The sequence below is a fragment of the Rhodofomes roseus genome (assembly GCF_022264815.1).
Source record: "Rhodofomes roseus strain CIRM-BRFM 1785 chromosome Unknown C8Q71scaffold_9, whole genome shotgun sequence".
Classification (NCBI taxonomy): domain Eukaryota; kingdom Fungi; phylum Basidiomycota; class Agaricomycetes; order Polyporales; family Fomitopsidaceae; genus Rhodofomes; species Rhodofomes roseus.
Window position 1 is genome coordinate 1,094,471 of NW_025952965.1, and position 16,180 is coordinate 1,110,650.

The 16,180-nt window shown below is 54.5% G+C and overlaps 7 protein-coding genes across 7 annotated transcripts; 4 read left to right on the forward strand and 3 right to left on the reverse strand.

The window, feature by feature from the left end:
* The first annotated feature begins 270 nt into the window (after positions 1-270).
* C8Q71DRAFT_757758 (precursor to secretory protein Ssp120) lies at positions 271-2,086 on the forward strand. The gene is made up of 9 exons (XM_047923702.1): positions 271-542; positions 598-617; positions 668-715; positions 773-848; positions 913-1,087; positions 1,142-1,162; positions 1,221-1,635; positions 1,701-1,719; positions 1,784-2,086. The coding sequence occupies exons 1-9, from the start codon at positions 423-425 to the stop codon at positions 1,814-1,816; spliced, it is 927 nt and encodes a 308-aa protein (XP_047779498.1). The 5' UTR covers positions 271-422; the 3' UTR covers positions 1,817-2,086.
* Positions 2,087-9,067, reverse strand: C8Q71DRAFT_757761 (Dopey, N-terminal-domain-containing protein). The gene is made up of 28 exons (XM_047923703.1): positions 8,864-9,067; positions 8,674-8,807; positions 8,476-8,622; positions 8,337-8,417; positions 8,006-8,285; positions 7,625-7,947; positions 7,398-7,568; positions 7,228-7,338; positions 7,068-7,175; positions 6,556-7,017; positions 6,383-6,505; positions 6,141-6,327; positions 5,958-6,090; positions 5,656-5,906; positions 5,543-5,600; positions 4,704-5,493; positions 4,441-4,650; positions 4,253-4,392; positions 4,046-4,198; positions 3,917-3,992; positions 3,736-3,865; positions 3,583-3,680; positions 3,404-3,534; positions 3,145-3,350; positions 2,814-3,097; positions 2,631-2,755; positions 2,461-2,578; positions 2,087-2,403 (listed from the first exon to the last, which is right to left on the reverse strand). Exons 1-28 carry the CDS (start codon positions 8,955-8,957, stop codon positions 2,173-2,175), a joined length of 5,355 nt encoding a protein of 1,784 aa, XP_047779499.1. The 5' UTR covers positions 8,958-9,067; the 3' UTR covers positions 2,087-2,172.
* Positions 9,068-9,187: 120 nt separating this feature from the next.
* On the reverse strand, positions 9,188-11,025 carry C8Q71DRAFT_597142 (uncharacterized protein). Its single transcript, XM_047919595.1, has 4 exons — positions 10,446-11,025; positions 10,225-10,393; positions 10,091-10,176; positions 9,188-10,041 (listed from the first exon to the last, which is right to left on the reverse strand). The coding sequence occupies exons 1-4, from the start codon at positions 10,945-10,947 to the stop codon at positions 9,374-9,376; spliced, it is 1,425 nt and encodes a 474-aa protein (XP_047779500.1). The 5' UTR covers positions 10,948-11,025; the 3' UTR covers positions 9,188-9,373.
* A 433-nt stretch (positions 11,026-11,458) lies between these two features.
* Positions 11,459-12,276, forward strand: C8Q71DRAFT_757767 (ATP synthase E chain-domain-containing protein). Its single transcript, XM_047923704.1, has 4 exons — positions 11,459-11,507; positions 11,570-11,643; positions 11,702-11,876; positions 11,981-12,276. Exons 2-4 carry the CDS (start codon positions 11,623-11,625, stop codon positions 12,049-12,051), a joined length of 267 nt encoding a protein of 88 aa, XP_047779501.1. The 5' UTR covers positions 11,459-11,507; positions 11,570-11,622; the 3' UTR covers positions 12,052-12,276.
* A 189-nt stretch (positions 12,277-12,465) lies between these two features.
* Positions 12,466-14,346, forward strand: C8Q71DRAFT_706820 (WD40 repeat-like protein; the record flags this gene model as incomplete). Its single annotated transcript, XM_047920523.1, has 10 exons — positions 12,466-12,537; positions 12,600-12,613; positions 12,676-12,768; positions 12,821-13,216; positions 13,273-13,347; positions 13,400-13,478; positions 13,535-13,602; positions 13,652-13,772; positions 13,824-14,049; positions 14,102-14,346. 10 exons carry the CDS (start codon positions 12,466-12,468, stop codon positions 14,344-14,346), a joined length of 1,389 nt encoding a protein of 462 aa, XP_047779502.1.
* An 80-nt stretch (positions 14,347-14,426) lies between these two features.
* On the reverse strand, positions 14,427-14,984 carry C8Q71DRAFT_597181 (uncharacterized protein). Its single transcript, XM_047919596.1, has 3 exons — positions 14,882-14,984; positions 14,668-14,827; positions 14,427-14,611 (listed from the first exon to the last, which is right to left on the reverse strand). Exons 1-3 carry the CDS (start codon positions 14,882-14,884, stop codon positions 14,577-14,579), a joined length of 198 nt encoding a protein of 65 aa, XP_047779503.1. The 5' UTR covers positions 14,885-14,984; the 3' UTR covers positions 14,427-14,576.
* A 101-nt stretch (positions 14,985-15,085) lies between these two features.
* C8Q71DRAFT_796689 (uncharacterized protein) lies at positions 15,086-16,142 on the forward strand (the record flags this gene model as incomplete). Its single annotated transcript, XM_047925695.1, has 3 exons — positions 15,086-15,554; positions 15,617-15,875; positions 15,929-16,142. The coding sequence occupies 3 exons, from the start codon at positions 15,086-15,088 to the stop codon at positions 16,140-16,142; spliced, it is 942 nt and encodes a 313-aa protein (XP_047779504.1).
* Between the last annotated feature and the right edge of the window lie 38 nt (positions 16,143-16,180).

The following is a 16,180-nucleotide window of genomic DNA, read 5'->3' on the forward strand; positions in this document are numbered from 1 at the left end:
ACGACATGGGCGCGCGCTGACTCAGCCAGCGAGCACGCAAGAATCTGTATCCGAACCTATAACGCGACCAAGCTGCCCGTTTACACTGGATGAGCCATCAATGGAAGGTGCGAGGAGGGAGCAGCAGTGGTGCCGGGCGGCAGCCAATTTGTCCACGTTCCCGACGATTCACAGCAGTTGCCATTCCGGCTGCGCCTCGATGGCGTTCTCGCATCCGGACCAGTCACGATCAAGTCACGATCGGTACAAAATGTATCAGTGGCGCCACTCGCCCCGATCACTCATCGTGACTGTCCGTGACAGCGGATCTTGGCACGTGACAACCCCATTCGGCCCCAGACGGGGACCCCGGGGACTGCTCCCTGCTCGTGCGACGCCTCGACAGCGCCGCCACCGTCCGTGTCTGCGAGCATCTGCCCGTCATGCTCCTCCTGCCCAGTCTCGCGGTCTTCGTCTTTGCTCACCTCGCTGCAGCGCATGGCGACCACGGACACGACGGTCCCGCAGCAGGCGAGACAATCCAGCAATATGCTGAAAGACACGTACGTCCTTCGCCGGCCTGCACATGTGCCTACTCACGCGTCGGGGCCATGTTAGATGGCCAGGGAGCATCATATGTGGGTCGCTTTGTCCCCGGAATCATCACAAGACTGAACGCACCATGTAGCGACTCGTTCGACCCACCGGCCTTCTTCCAGTTGCACGATCTGAACGGGTACGCAGCCCGACATGCTCATGTAAACTCGGCGACCTGACAAACCTATGATACCAGAGACAAAATCTGGGACCGCGAAGAGATTGAGGCAATCTATGGCGTGCATCACGTCTACTCGCAGAGGAAATCAAAGGTCTGCCCCGGCCTTCCTGACTAATATCCCTATCTCCGGCTGACGTGTTTGGATGCTGACGCAGGACGACATCGAGCACCAGAAGAAGGCCGACCTCATTGTCAACACAGTCTTAGACAAAATTGACAAGGACAAGGATGGAAAGATAACATTGGAGGAGTTCCTGGCCGTTGGCCTAGACGGCCTCCCCAACTTTGACAACCTCGGGGCGGAGGGCCATCATTACGATGTGGAGAGCGGTGTGTAGCACCTTCTGTGCGTCTGCATCGCGCCTGACACGTTTACCTGCGCAGAGTTCTTCCTCCACCACGAAGGTGCGCCTCTTCATCTCCGCGTCCGCCGATCCGCCTGATCGTCCCCGCACACATACAGAGGAGTTCCATTCCACGCCCGATACACAAACAGACGAGTCCTACACACACCCCGAAGACCTCGAGCACTTTGCGCAGCACGAGCATATCGAGCATGAAGAGGCCGAGCGTGAGGCACGTTTCCAAGGTATCTCCGTTGATGAGGCCCTCAAGCAGCACGAACCACACCCCGAAGACAAGGCCCAGCAGCCCGTCCAGGTCGCCTCGAACACCGGCGGCAACTCAACACCGGAGGACCCCGCCGACGACCCCGCGCTTCAGCCCGCCAAGCCCGGGCCCGTCATCCCGAAATTCACAAGAGGCAAGCAGGAGGACGAGGACCCCGCGGTGCGCTACCAGAACGCGAAGGCGAGCGGCCAGTGGGGTGAGGGCGGCTCTGGGTACGCGGCTCCTAAGGCACCTTCAGAACGACTCAAGTGCGTAGCGGTTCCCCGTCTCTGTACCATCCGGACACTGACCTTTGCGGGGTCCCCGCGAGCAGGAAGAACACGCCGTACAAGGTAACGTACCTAGTATCGGATTCGACGTGCCGGCATGAACGCTGACATACAGGATCGTATGAAGTACAAGTTCCGCCGCAATTGGGGCGACTTCTGATCCGCCCGTGCTCTGTGCTTTGTGGGCTTCGTGGCTGTATTTGGATATTTATCATGATATCGGTGGTCCAGATTCAATTTGACTATGCTGCTCGAACACTTGAAACGTGCGTGTGAAACACGCGAGCCTATTAACCGGGAGAAGCTACGGCGAAGTGTGATCTGTGTGTATTTGACGAATCTGACCTTGGTCACATCGGACGTAGAAGCTGTAAGACGGGCCGATTACACAAGCCCACATAATGTTGTGGTAGTCAACTTATTCTCCCCGCACACGTTGCGTCGAGCAGGCAATTAGGTATTTACCGGAAGCAGTGAAACAGTAATAAGCTACATGGTATCGAGTGAACACTACTATTACCGCCCATCGAACATGTCCTCCAGCAAGCCCTCCTCTACCGCCTCCCAATCTACGTTGCCCCCGCTACTGTACACACTCTCATACGAAGCGATGCTGGCGTGCGAGAAGAACGGCACCAGCTCGCGGATGCTATCGATTTGCCGGAGCGAGCGCAGCATGGGGCGCCGCATCGGTCTGCTCTCGACTGTCGGTGTCGTCGTTGCGCCGTGCAATGACGGTGCGGCGTTCTTGTGGACGATGAGCGATCGTCCGGTGACGAAAGGAGACGCTGTGGCTGAGCTCACCTCCGTGACGGGCAAGTCGCCAGTGACCTCTGCTAATCGGTCCAGGATCGCTTCCGGGAACCAGCCCTCCGGTCGGTAGATCGCGTCCACCGTGTCCGTGATGAAGATCCACTGGTGTCTACGAATAATCGCGTCAGCGGCAGTACGCGCAGTACATCACGAGTGCGTACATTTGAAACTCTTCTGTCTGCAGTACGAGAAGAAGGTCAAGCAGTTTGCAGGCAGCGAGCACCAGCGTCAGCTCCTCGGAGCCATCGGATGGGAGACTGGTGATGACCCTCTCAAAGAGGCCGTACTACGCAATGCCATGTTAGTCACGCCGGCAAGTCGGCGGTCATATCAACGCGACGTACCAGCTCAGTCAAAATGACGGGCCAGAAGCTTGATAAGTTGTGCGGTGACAGGCGGCATAGAAGGACTCGCACGCATAGGTACACCTCGCACTGGACCACCGGCGCAGAGACGTTGCGAAGCGTATCTACCAGCTTCTCTTGGATGCTCGGCAGCTGGGTGAGGAAGTGATTCTTCTCTCCGGAGAGCAGGACGTAGGAGAGTCGCCGCAGGTTCAATGATCGCAGAAGCATCTCGTACTCCCTGTTCGTGAAGATGTTCGCGGATGGAGCGGTGGTGATCTTCGCTGGAAGGAGGTGAGTATCATCAACCCTCCGACATCGGTGCACGTACCCAGGAGATCCGACAAGGCCGCTTTGTCCACGTCATACAGAGCCTTCACCATGATCCTCCACTTTCCACCAGCCTGAGGGGACGAGTTGAAGCATCTGTTGTCGTTCAGCACGTCTGTGACCGCGCCTCTCCACGCCTTGTATGCTGCCCCGATCCTGGTCATCTCTTGTAAGATTGAAAGAACCTTGTCGTCGATGTCCAAGGGCCTACAACGGTGACTGTGAGGTGAAGTTCACGAGCCGAGTTCATATGGGCATACCGAGTCTTTCCCTTGAGCGACGGGTTTATAATGTTGTAGGCGATGCTGTTGCACGCTGCCAATACCCTGTCGCTATCAACGAGGAGTCTTCGCAAGTCAGGTAGCACACTTGATGCGATGTAGTCGTTGATCTGCTACGCAGTCAGTATCTCTCGGGTGGGGTATGCTGGATTACTTGCCTGTTCGACAACGTCCGTTCCGTAGCCAGGTTTCACCGCATCTGGGAGTGACGTGTTGCTGGCGTTCATCTTCTCATCCAACTTCGTGTCTGACGCAACTTGGCCCGCATGCATTCAGTTTCTCGGATAAGCAATACAGTGTTCCGTGCATACCTCGAGGCAGCGGCGAATCTCTGCCATTGACAGTGAGATTCTCTTTCGGAGTTGTTCGACGGATCCAGGACCCTTGATCATACGGCTTGCTAGATAGCACGCATATATCGAGCAATTTAGTATATGAATCCTAGGACAAATTTCAGCTGAACATATCCTCAACGTCCATCGAATGGCATACCTGCAGCTCCTTGCGTAACCGTCGGTCCTCCAATGCTGTTGTCTGGGACAACTTGTCAGCGAGGACGGTGCAACATCTGATAACGGTATCAGTGCTCGGTACAAGATAGTGTGCATCAGTGTAACGAACCTGAATGCAGGGAATGCTTGCATCTTGAACTCCCGCAACGATGCTAGAAGATCTTTAGAGAGTTGAACGAAGCGAGGCCAAACTTGCACTACGAGAGGTCCTTCAAGGCGTCGCAGGTATTGCTCAAGGAAGTCGTAGAGCATAAGATCCGTCCTGTAAGCAGTGACAGTGAGCGTGGTTTCATGTGCGTATCCGAGTTGCACTCACAGACTAGTGGCTACTGCTGGTTTCCTTGACCGATCGGGCATACCAGGTGTGCGAACTGCGATGCTTTCGCAGGTCATTCGCACGACGGTTTGCGCACTAGACGCAAGAACGTCGACCACGTCAAAGGCAGTTGTTGCAGCCTTGCAGCGATGTGAGCCTAATGACCGAACAAATACCAGAGAACTTACCGTGGAGTCGCGACGCCAGCAATCGACAATGAATTCCAGCACCTCGGGAGGATGTGCTCGGAATAGATGCTCAAAGACCTTCCGACATCTTGTCTTTGCCTTTGGATACACATCAGACCACAGTTGGCGGTCCGGATCGCTGAGGATGTCCCACGTTGCATACAAAACACTGACTGCTTCGTGCAGACTGTCATAGTCAGATGAACGCGTCTGCAACGAGATTAATTATGCCGGAGTCAACCACAAGTAAAAATCACACTTACCGGTGCGGCTTCATCCAGAGCGTTTGAAGTTTCCGAGCTAAATACGTTCGATACGTATCCGAGTAGACCCGATGACTCTTGTACTGGTTTCTCACTCGCCGTGGGTTCCTCCTCCGTCGGACTTGTGTCCGATATTCGGGAGAGGCTGAGTAGCACCAGGCGTTCCAAAGAAGTTAGCAGGGCAACAAAGTCCGCATCGCTTGTGATCGCCTCGAAGTCATCGAATGTATGTTCTTCAGCAGACGCTCGACGCATGTCACCTAGTGCGGATTGCAATTGACGACAAATACCATGACTCAGTGGCACGATGCATGTTTGTAGGGGATCTTGGAATTGCGGCACGGTCATGAGGATGAAGTCGAGCCAATGCTGCAGGATCGACCGGTTGGTGACAACCAATACTCCGTCCAGCAGCGTCTGGGCCAGGAGCGGATGGATGCCGTATGAGTCTGTACTTGGCCTTGGTGTCCTCTCTGACGATTCAGCCATGTCCGTGAATTGACTTGCTGAAAATTTGCCTTTCCCATGGTATGTGCCCCCACTAGGGATTGATGCAGAGATGATAGAATGAAGCAGGTGCAGCAGCTTGTTCTGGAGATCCAGGCGGCCGAGGTGGACACCAATGTAGAGCTTCTTGATCACGGCCGATTCCATCGTCTGTAACGCGGGGAAATCAACCTCTCCGCGAGCGACCAATGCTTGCAATATGTCGATCGAGATATTATGAAGGGCAACATTGAAGTTGGCCATCCTTGAGGCGAGAGCAGGTTTCGGCTCGGACTCTAGGAACCTACGCATATTGGTGAGATATCATCGAGACCTTATACCTGGAGGCTCACCGGAGGAGCAAGTACAAGAGGACATCCATGTAACTTGTATCTTGAGACGACGCACTAGCTAGGGACGAGTCGTATTAGAAGGGCACCATGAGGTTTACGAACATCTCTTATACCTTCTTGTAACCGCTTGAGCAGCTCCGCATGAGGGGATCGACCGACTGGCGTAGTGCGAGCCGTCTTGCTAAAACCTTGGCCCCCAAATTTGATCACAGAGAGCAGTGTCTCGAGCATGTGGATTATATAGCGTTGGTCAAACGGAAGATCATAAGCGAACCCATGCAGTTCTTTCCCGTTGAGCTCCAATGTCGATGGTGAGCGTCGAATGGAGGGGTCAAGCAAGTCGAATAGAATGGGATCAAGCACGCTGTCATTTGCATCACGATGATGTAACATTTGAAGGAGACCGTAGTCATACCGTAAGTAGGATTTGAGGCTGCAGCGCATCCAGGTTTCTCCAATCCGACGCAAAGCGGGGTCACTGCTCTTCAGTGTGTCAAGAGCGATCATCATCGGCACCTTCAACCTAGACCCGGGTACGAGATCGTCGTCTATTTCTCGACGGTGAGCATGTTCTACCTCGAATTGTCGGAAAGCTTACCTGTGAGTCTCCATAAGACACCAAACGTCTCGCAGGCTTCCTCGATTTCGGCGGGGTCTTCCGACGTCATTCTGCGGGCAATGACTGCTTCCACGTGCCGTTTACGGCTGAGGCCCTCCAGCGACCAGATCAGGCCAACAGCCCGTGCATGATATGCAGCCCATTGCAATCGCAAATATCGCAGGAGCTAGCCAATGAGAATGGATGTTAGCCCATTTCACATGCGCAAGCTTTCGACTCACAGCGTTGACCATAGCGGAAATGACGGAGCGTTCGTCAATCGATAGACATGGCTGCAGTGTTTGCGCATCGTGAAGAGCGGTAACAGTGCTCACTACACTCTCCACCACCAAGAAGGACGTCACCTGAGACATGTTATGAGCATCCGAGGCTGAATATCTAAACACACACTGACCTTAGGTTCCACACACTGCAGCACGCACGCAAGCCACGAACTAGGCTCCCAAGCCAGCGTGACGGATCGAGCGTGTGTTGAACCGTGCTGAGAAACGACATCCGCCACGAGCGCCAGAGCATCTACCAATACTTCGCGCATTCCTTCCGACTGCTCGCCCTCGGTCAGAAGTGTTCGTGACGCATATGCACTAAGGGAGATTAGATCCTCGAACGCAGTTGCGAATGGCAAGGCTGGAGAAGCTCGGGAAGGCGTGGACAATGCACCAGGGATGCCGTAGAAGATACAGGCGAAGGATGCCGGACTAGACACAGCCGCGGTAGACTCTAAGTCTTTGGAAACGGGCGGCCTTGACTTCAGCGGGCTTGCAGGAGACATATGCTGCAATATTTCCTGCTGTAATGCCAGAACCTTGGAGAGCGCGGCTGTCGATAGTCGAGGGGGTTGTTCCTGTATACAAATCTGTGCGATCGTTTAATACTATTTTCGTGTGATAAATAGGGCAAGGTTACCGCAAGCAGTTCTGCAATACCGGCGAAAATAACAGGTAGATGGACAGTCTCGATCTCCTCGTCTTGACCATGAAACGTGGAGATGATGTATGCAACCATGTCACATCCCTATAATTGTCGTCAATAAGGAACTAGGGTATCTATCTGGGATCGGTCATACCTCACATTTGGTGCTCTGGGACGTGATCTCCGAGTAGACGATGGAATACAGCTGTTTCCACAACAGATGAGGTTCCACGGCCTCATATAACGTGCTAGCTGTCATGCTGATCTATCAAGGTTACTTTATGTTCAATGAAACTTCCGCAATTCAGTCAACAAGGTACGCACATCATCACCGGACTCGGAGCCACTCTCGAGGGCTCTCCTGATCGCCTTGAATGCATCGTAAATAAGTACCTCAGTAAGCGGCGAACCGATCTCCCATTTATCGAGAAGTGAGATAAAGATCTTGAACGGCCGAGCTTGTGAGTAGTCCAAGGATGGGTGGAACATCTCTTCCTAGAATAATCATGAGCACTTAATGCAACAGTTCAAGTGACACATAGCATACATACCCTGAGAGTGTGGCTAAGCAACTGGAGTGAGTACGTTCTGAGGTATTCCATTTGTTGCTGGCCCTCCTCGCTCGGGCCCAGGAGCCACGAATAGAGTCGGCGATTCAAAGACAGATCCCGGCGAAGTACTACACTGCTTGCAGCGCGCATCAGTATCATACGATCGTCGGCTTGGGCGCGTTTGAGCGCAACGCCGTCGATCCGCAAGGACTGCAAAAGAAGGTCCAACGCGCCACGTCGTACAAGGAGGTCGTCATCTTCGAGAGCAGACGAAAAGGCACGAATCATGAGGCCGACATCGCGACCAACAATATCCGTTATGTCTGTTGCCTCCTGCATGAGTCAAAATACTGCGAGGATGACTCGTGAGTACCGTCTTACCTTCCTCAGCTTTTAGCTTTGGCAGTCGACGAGAGAGGAAGTTCAGCGATGTCCCACGAGCAGAAGGAGTTGTCAACATGACAATCCATATGTTCTGAAAGAAGAACGACGGAGATACGCTGCCAGAGAGACGGTCCAGCAGGCTCAGCACTTTGTCGAAGTATTCCCCAGTTTCTTCCTCGAGGCCGGGAAGAAGGGCCAGGATGAAGGATTTCATGATAGGGCGTAGACCATCTTGGAGCGGCAAGTAGTATGTATCGAAGAGGTTGAGGAGCGTGGGCTATAGGGGAGTTCCGATGTGGTCATGTTACAAACAACTGCACAGACGTACCTTGACAGAGGTTGCCGCATACTCAAAGAAGGGGAATAGACCGGAGGACCATAGTGCAAGATCACGATGCAGACCCTCCGTCTAATTCAAGCGATGCAGTGAGCTGGTTTCCGCGTAATACAAGGACAAAAAGACACACCCCGAGGACAGCAAATATGTGCGAGTAGACATCCAATGCTCGTTGATGGACTCCTGTTGGTAAGGCGGGGTTCAGGCATTGCGACAGTCGTTTAGCCACCACAAGCTTGCGCGGGATCTCTTTGAATTGCTGATACGCCTCGAAGGTCTTAATGACATCAGTGAGCAAGTCAGGCATATAGAAGACATCACGACTGACCTTCAGCAACTGCTTGAGAAACGAAATGAAGTCCGCCCACTCGTGTACACTATCGAAAGAGTTTAGGCATCTCTCCACCTGCTGTGTGTACTTCTTATACTTGGGATCGGACGCGTACGCCGGTGGCGTAGACACTACGAAGCATGGAATGAGTTTCCTTTCGGCTGCATGCGAACACCGAAATACTCACCCCGCTCGTGCGCGCCGGAGCGCAATGACGAGATGGACGACCCTTTCTTGAGTGGCTCGGGTGCAACGAGCTTCGGTGTAGAGCTTCCCGACATGAAGGGTGCTTCGCAGCGAACGCAGTGCGCTGCGTGCAGCCGACTCAGCTAGACGGCGACGTAGGTCGAGTAGTGGTAGTCAAGTGCGCAGGCTTGCGCTGCATACGAACGGCGCAGCGCGCTTTCGCGCGCGCGGACACCCTGATCGCAATACACGGTGCAGCACAGGCCACGTGGTCTCCCCCGCCTCCCGACTATGGATAAGTTACTCTCGCCTCAACCAACACTCAGGACGCTCTACAGCACACCAATCGATACGAGGGTCCAATACATATTACATGCGCCCTAGCATATCATGATAACTAACGTCGAGAGCACGGACTAAACATACATGCGTCGCCAGTATAGTACATCCTAGTCAACCAACCCCGTCTAGAATCTCCTCAGTACAATGATGTCCGCTCAGGGAAGACACTTCAGGCAGGGGGAGCTACAGCGGCCGCGACTTCAGATGGAGCTCCTTGACCCATGTCTGGGTTCCTTGGGACTTGAGCGGATATAATCTCTGGGACCGCTGAATCTTGGCGACTAGGAGTCGGAGGCACTGTCGACAGCGGCGTGTCACTTCCCTTGGTAGCCTTGGGTTTCGTCGCCCTTGCAGGAGGAGCCGAAGCAGATGTACCCGCCAGTTTAGGGGGAAGCGTGATGCCAGCTGCGATCATCGCCGCGGCTGATGCAGCCTCGCGGTCCGCACGTTCAGTGGCAGAGTGTGCGGCGAGTGCGACAGCCTGAGAGGCAGCGTTCTGCTGAGAGGCGAACTCGGATTCCTTTTCACCGACCCAGGAGCGAGTAAACCAGCGGCCACCTGCGATGCCGCGCACTTCGCGGTTGACCTGCCTCCACCGTCGCACTGGCTTCTTGGTCTTGTCCAGCACTAAAGGAGGCGCAAAGCCTGTGCCGATCTTGGGCGCAGGCTGTACCGGGAATGGCTTCGACGGCAAGGGGTACTGCGGGAAAGCAACGTTCTCAAAAGTGATGCCATCCTCGACTCCCAATCCTGAGATAGATGTTGCCATCATCATCTCAGGCTCTGGCGTCCGCTCGTCATGAGGCACTGGCGATGAAGCTGCTGTTACCGGATAGCCTGGCATAATTATCAGCCGAACGCTAAGCTCACCGGAGGAAAAGCTCACCTTCGCTAATGATGCTTTCTGCATCATCCCTGTGCATAGGTATGGGTATCGGAGCGATGACAGCTGCTGCCGCGCCTTTGGCGGCCCTACAGACGACGTGAGCATGAAACAGCTTCAACTACAAAGAGACATACTTCGAAGGCCTCTTCTTGATGGCACGCTGAGCAGTGGTGCCTTTGGCTGCAGCAGCCTTCTTCTTTGTCTGCGCTGGTGCTGCTATCGGCGGAGGCAGTACGAGAGAGAATGCACTACTGCCAGGAATGTTTGGATCGAAGAACTCGTTATGAGCGAGGTGACTCGGGTCTACATGCTGAGCATGAGTATATGCGACCACCGACGGAGGAAGACCATTCACCTAGAGCAATGTGTGCTCCTCTTCCTCTGCCCCTTCCCCTCCCGCGACCCCTGCCCTGTCCTCGCTTCGTGGCTTGTCCTCGGCCGCTGGTTGAAGGAATAGGAACAGGTGCAGGCTGAATGACGGGGGGCGCTGGCGGAGGAGGTTTGCTGAGCTCGTCGTCGTCATCGTCAATGAGCTGGTCCTCTTCTTCCTCGTCCTCGTCCTCGTCTTCATCGCTCCCGCGCTTCGCGTGAGCACGAGGAGCAGCACTTTGGTGTGAGCCAGCCCGCTTGCCCTCGTTGACCAGCAGCTTCACCCTGAACTTGGACGTGCGCGCCGGCGTAGGCTCGGGAGTGTTGTCTTCACGAAGGGTAGAGATTTGTGGGGCGTCCATGTCGACGTCGCCGCCCATGGATGAGAAGTGAACGTTACTGCGAGCGAGGGTTTCGGTGCGGGCGTCGGGTGATGGGTCATACGTTATCCAAGGTGAGACGCGAAACATATCCTGCGCTTCAGACATTTTGGGAATAGAGTACGGAGTGCGCCGACTCGGTTTCGACTGTTGTGGTGGACACTGCCAGTGCTAAATAGCCCTCATGAACGTGCCGCCATCTGCCAACTCCGCCCAAGGCCATTGACATTCCATAAGCGTACTGAACTAGTGACTGCCTCCATGCGACCCAGTGCAGAATAGCCATGGACTTGGATGGTTCAGCAACAACAAAGCAAAAGTACTGTGCTTCACATTCCTGTCAAAAGTTGACATCACCGGCAATGTATCATAATTGTCGTCAACAATTATGCTTACTGTGAGGCTGCCAGTGGTACATGCGTGAACTAGCATGTCTCTCCGTCACTTCAACAATGGTTCTGAGCACTACTTCTACACTGGCATATGGAACGAAAGTACTCTACCATATTACCCATTCGCTTTACAACGTTACTGCCATTTCGCCGTTCGGTGTTGGTAGTCACGTGTACGTTATTATATAATCACTTTCCTGAAGTTCCCGCAAGTGTTCCAGCGCGACCGCTACATAGGTTACACAGTCGGTCGGTCTATTTCTCGATCCACTGTAGGTATGTAACCTCTCCTAGTGGATGGAAGGAATAGGTAGCTAATATGTGCCGCTTCTACACAGACAGGGTCATCCCGCAGTTGCATTGACTACAATCCCGGTGGTCAGGCATACCTATGGCTTCCTCCACAGTTAACGTGAGTTGTTGGATTCGCGAACTGTCCCCTTGTATGATATTGAGCTTGTGTGGGTTAGGTTGTCCGGTACACGGCGCTCCTTACTGGTGTTTTCTACGGCATTGCGCACCGCCGGACACTGCAGAAGGCACACGACGAGGAGGTTAAGCACCACGCCGTCCACGAGCGGGAACACCTGATAGCGCAGGCGAAGGATGCATGGAAGAAGAAACAGGAGGGTAGCAAAGGCGGCGGTGAGTTCTACCATCCTTATATCGTCTTGCAAGCGGACACTCCGTGTCTCTCGCGGATGCTTTCTCTGGCTCCGTCAAATTTGCTGAACCTTTGCCGGTTACAGTGATCACCGACCCCGAGGATCCTAACTTCGACCTGGAAAAGCTCATAGCGAAGTGGGAGAGCGAGTCATGACTGCCGAGCCCGATGTAGATGCATTTAATGCTTGCTAGCCGCCATAGGCCTTCTTTGCGCGCGACACGCATACAGCACCGCCTGTCCCTTCTCTGAAGTCGGCGTTGACCCCTGCGCATATCACCAAAGTACATGTGTAGTTATCCTAATAGATGAACAATGTCCCTCGGGGGCCTTCGTCGCTGTACCCCCCGTCGGCCGGACACCTTGCCCCGGTCCTCCTAATCACACGCGCGTGACCGTGTGACGAAAGCGCGACCTGTCACAGACGCGTCGCGCCCGTCCATGCCGGTCAGAGACGAGAACTGTGGCTTCGTTCGGTCTCTCGTCTACGCTCACCGCTGCTGTGTGACCTTCCCCGTGCCCTTCGGTCGCAAGCACTGTTTCCTTCGCTGCTAAATCGTCTTTCGAGCTATGAAGCCGTCCGTGCAGGAGGAGGTAGAGGATGACCTCGCAGCTGAGGAGGAGAATAAGCTAATCAACGAAGTGAGCATCCTGCTGCTGTTGTATGATTCGCCATCATTTACGGGGCCCTTCGTATCGCGCAGGAGTACAAGACCTGGTAAGAGCTGTCGCGGGCGATGAATTCCGCATTCGCGCGTTGACCGTTGGTGCGCAATCCAGGAAGAAGAATGCACCATATCTATACGACGTAGTCATTACCCACGCACTAGATTGGCCCAGCTTGACGTGCCAATGGTTCCCAGACAAGGAGTCGTGCGTAGACCAGACCTCATAATACCGGATACGCTGAGGACGCGCCACTCAGACCTGCTAACAAGCCATACACGACGCACCGGCTCCTTCTGGGTACGCACACATCCGGTCAAGCGCAGGACTACCTTCAAATAGCCACCGTGCAGTTGCCGAAACGGGATGAAAGCCCTTCGGCGGACAGGCTCGACCGCGCTGACTACGATGATGAGCGCGGTGAGCTTGGTGGCCACAGCATCCCAGCCCAGCCTCGCGTCCAGATTACCCAGAAGATCAACCATGCAGGCGAGGTCAACCGCGCGCGGTACATGCCCCAGAACCCCGACCTCATCGCAACCAAGGCCGTTACCGGAGAAGTGTTCGTATTCGACCGGACCAAGCACCCCAGCGACCCAGAACGGGGAGGCGTGTGTAGGCCGGATATCCGGTTAGTCGGACAAAACAAGGAAGGGTGGGTCCCTAATGTCGTAATGCATCCTGCACTATCCATAACTTTGCACTTTTCAGCTTCGGGTTGGCATGGAACCCACTGAAGATGGGCCACATCCTCGGCGCCTCTGAAGATACCACCGTCTGTCACTGGTAAGTACACGCACAATATGAGAGTCATAGTGACCTAAATAGAGTGCCATAGGGATATTACGTCCTACACGAAGGCGAAGACGAGTATCGAGCCGACAACTGTATTTAGAGGACACTCGTCCGTAGTCGGGGTATGCATGAACTGCACAGCATCCTCAAGAGCGTTGTTGACCGCGTGACCAACCAGGATGTGGACTGGCATACGAAGCATGAGAACATCTTAGCCAGTGTCGGGGACGACAAGATGCTTATGGTGTAAGTCACTTTCTCCCTGCCTACCCACAGAGTACTGACACCCTCGAAGTTGGGACACCCGTGCTTCCTCTGAACCCACGACAAAGATACAAGCACACGATCGAGAAATCCTTGCCGTAGCCTTCAGCCCCGCGGCCGAGAACTTGGTGTTGACTGGCAGCGCCGATTCGGTAAGTGCTCACTTCACTGTACAATGCCCAGCTACATATGGGTCCACGCAGACGATCATTCTGCACGACCTGCGTGCACCAACGAAGAAGCTGCATGTCTTCGAGTCACATACAGACGAAGTGCTGCATGTCGCCTGGTCACCACACAACGCCACAGTCTTTGCCTCGGCTTCAAGTGACCGACGAATCAACATCTGGGACCTGTCGCAAGTCGGTGAGGAACAGACTCCGGACGAACAAGAAGATGGGCCACCAGAACTTGTCTTCATTCACGGAGGTAAGCAAATTCGCTGTCGCGCACGGCCAGCGCCACTGAAACTTCAGCCCAGGACATACTGCCCGACCAACGGACTTCTGCTGGGCGCCTGGCGAGGCTGAGGCGTGGACGGCAAGCAGCACCTCAGAAGACAATATACTTATGGTCTGGCAGCCAACGGCGCACATATGGGCTGCGAACATGGTTAAGATTGACGAGAGGGACCTCGAAGAACCGATGGAAGGCATTGAGAGTACTGGAGATGCCGGAGGCGAGCCTTCCGCGTCCGGAAGTACAAAGGAGGAGAACCAAGGTTAGCACAGTGAAGGGACGTATATCTGTGAATACGCTGGCGTTTCTTGTGGACATGATGCGGCCGCACGTATATATCAGACGTGGTCGACAGGGATATAGTGTAGCCATGAAAATGAAAGATGCCTGTCGCCCAAATGTGAGTGGTGCAGGAGCGGCACGCTAGCCGCGGCAACGACTGGAAACACACAGTGCACGTCCAGTAGAGTAATCTCGTCATAATAGCAACCAGCGTGTCACACAAAGATCAGTCGGACGAGCTCCAGCACAACTGAGTTGCATAGGTGAGCTTCGCCTCGAACAATGATAAAACAGCAAGCTACGTACTTCCGCCGATTACAACAAAACAGATTATGCCCAGTGCCCACATGCCCACAGGGCTACGCTTCGCGAGCACCTCCTGTCGTGATGGCTTAGACGGGTTCTTCCCCGCGCGAGCCTTTTCCGCGAACTGTGCGTTCCGGCGACGCATCTCAAATTCGGTCGGCTGTCCGGTGCCCTCAGCATCACAGGAAACAGACCATGCATAACAACAACACACCATGATGGTGAAATTGGTAAAGAACGACTAGACAATGGCGAATGGAGGCGAGCAGGCGTGGTGAACGTTCAGTAAGCGCGTGCCAGTGAGTGCCACGTTCCGCCACGATCGTGTTGGCTGTTTGGCCGTGTCTTGGCTTGTGTACCAACGGCTTCCGTTTCAAACAACCTCTTCCTGGCACGCCACACGGCTTCTCAGAACGACATGGCCAAGGGCAAGGGCAAGAAAACGTCGCTCAAGGCTTCACTCTCCTCCCAGCAATCCAGGCTGAAGAAAAAGCAGGAGGCTGCCCATGCAGAGCAGATCGACAAGGCGAAACAAAGTGCACGGGCGAAGGGCAAGGCAAAGGCTCTGCCGCCGCGACCGACCATCCCGTTCGAGCCTACGGATCGTATCCTGCTGATCGGCGAGGGGAACTTCTCATTTGCTCGCGCTCTCGTCTTCGATGCCCCTAGCGCCCTTGAGTTCCTACCGCCGGGCAACGTGACGGCCACTGCATACGATAGCGAAGACGATTGCTACTCGAAGTATCCGGATGCCCCGGAGGTCGTAGCCACCTTGAGAAAGAAGGGAGTACAGGTCATCTTCAACGTCGATGCGACGAGGCTGGAGAAACACACGGCCTTGAAGGGGACGAAGTGGGACAAAATCGTATGGAACTTTCCCCATGCGGGTGCGTACTGTATCTGTGGTGTATAGGACACCGGTCTAATTGCTGACAGTGAACTTGTTTAGGTAGAGGTATCACAGACCAGGACCGCAACATTCGGTCAAACCAAATCCTGATCGTGTGCTTCCTCCGATCCGCTGCACCTTTCCTCGCGACGGGCCCAGTCCCGACCATCATGCAGCCTCGGAAGCGGAAGGCAGACCCCGATGAGGAAGAGGATGATGCTCCTGAAAATGCAGAAGAAGGAGACGCGAGCGACCTTGCGGTCAGTCCGCGGGGTAGCATCCTTATTACACTTCGCAACGTCCCTCCATATACACAGTGGTAAGGCCATCCTCCTGCCGATGTCACCGACCATGCCTGACACGGGAGTCTAGGGACGTCCCGAGATTGGCTAAGAAACCACCGCCGCCTGCCTCATCTTCGACCCAACCAGTTCCGCGCTTTGTGCAGTTACGGTCATTCGTGTTCCACAGGGCACTCTGGAAAGGTTATGAACACCGTATGACGAAGGGCGAGCGAGCACATGGTGAGGGAAAGACGGGTGAGGGAGGTGAGGACCGTACATGGCAGTTTTGCTTGGCTGAATAGTGTATGTACAAGCGTACATTGTCCTCGCACGACCCACC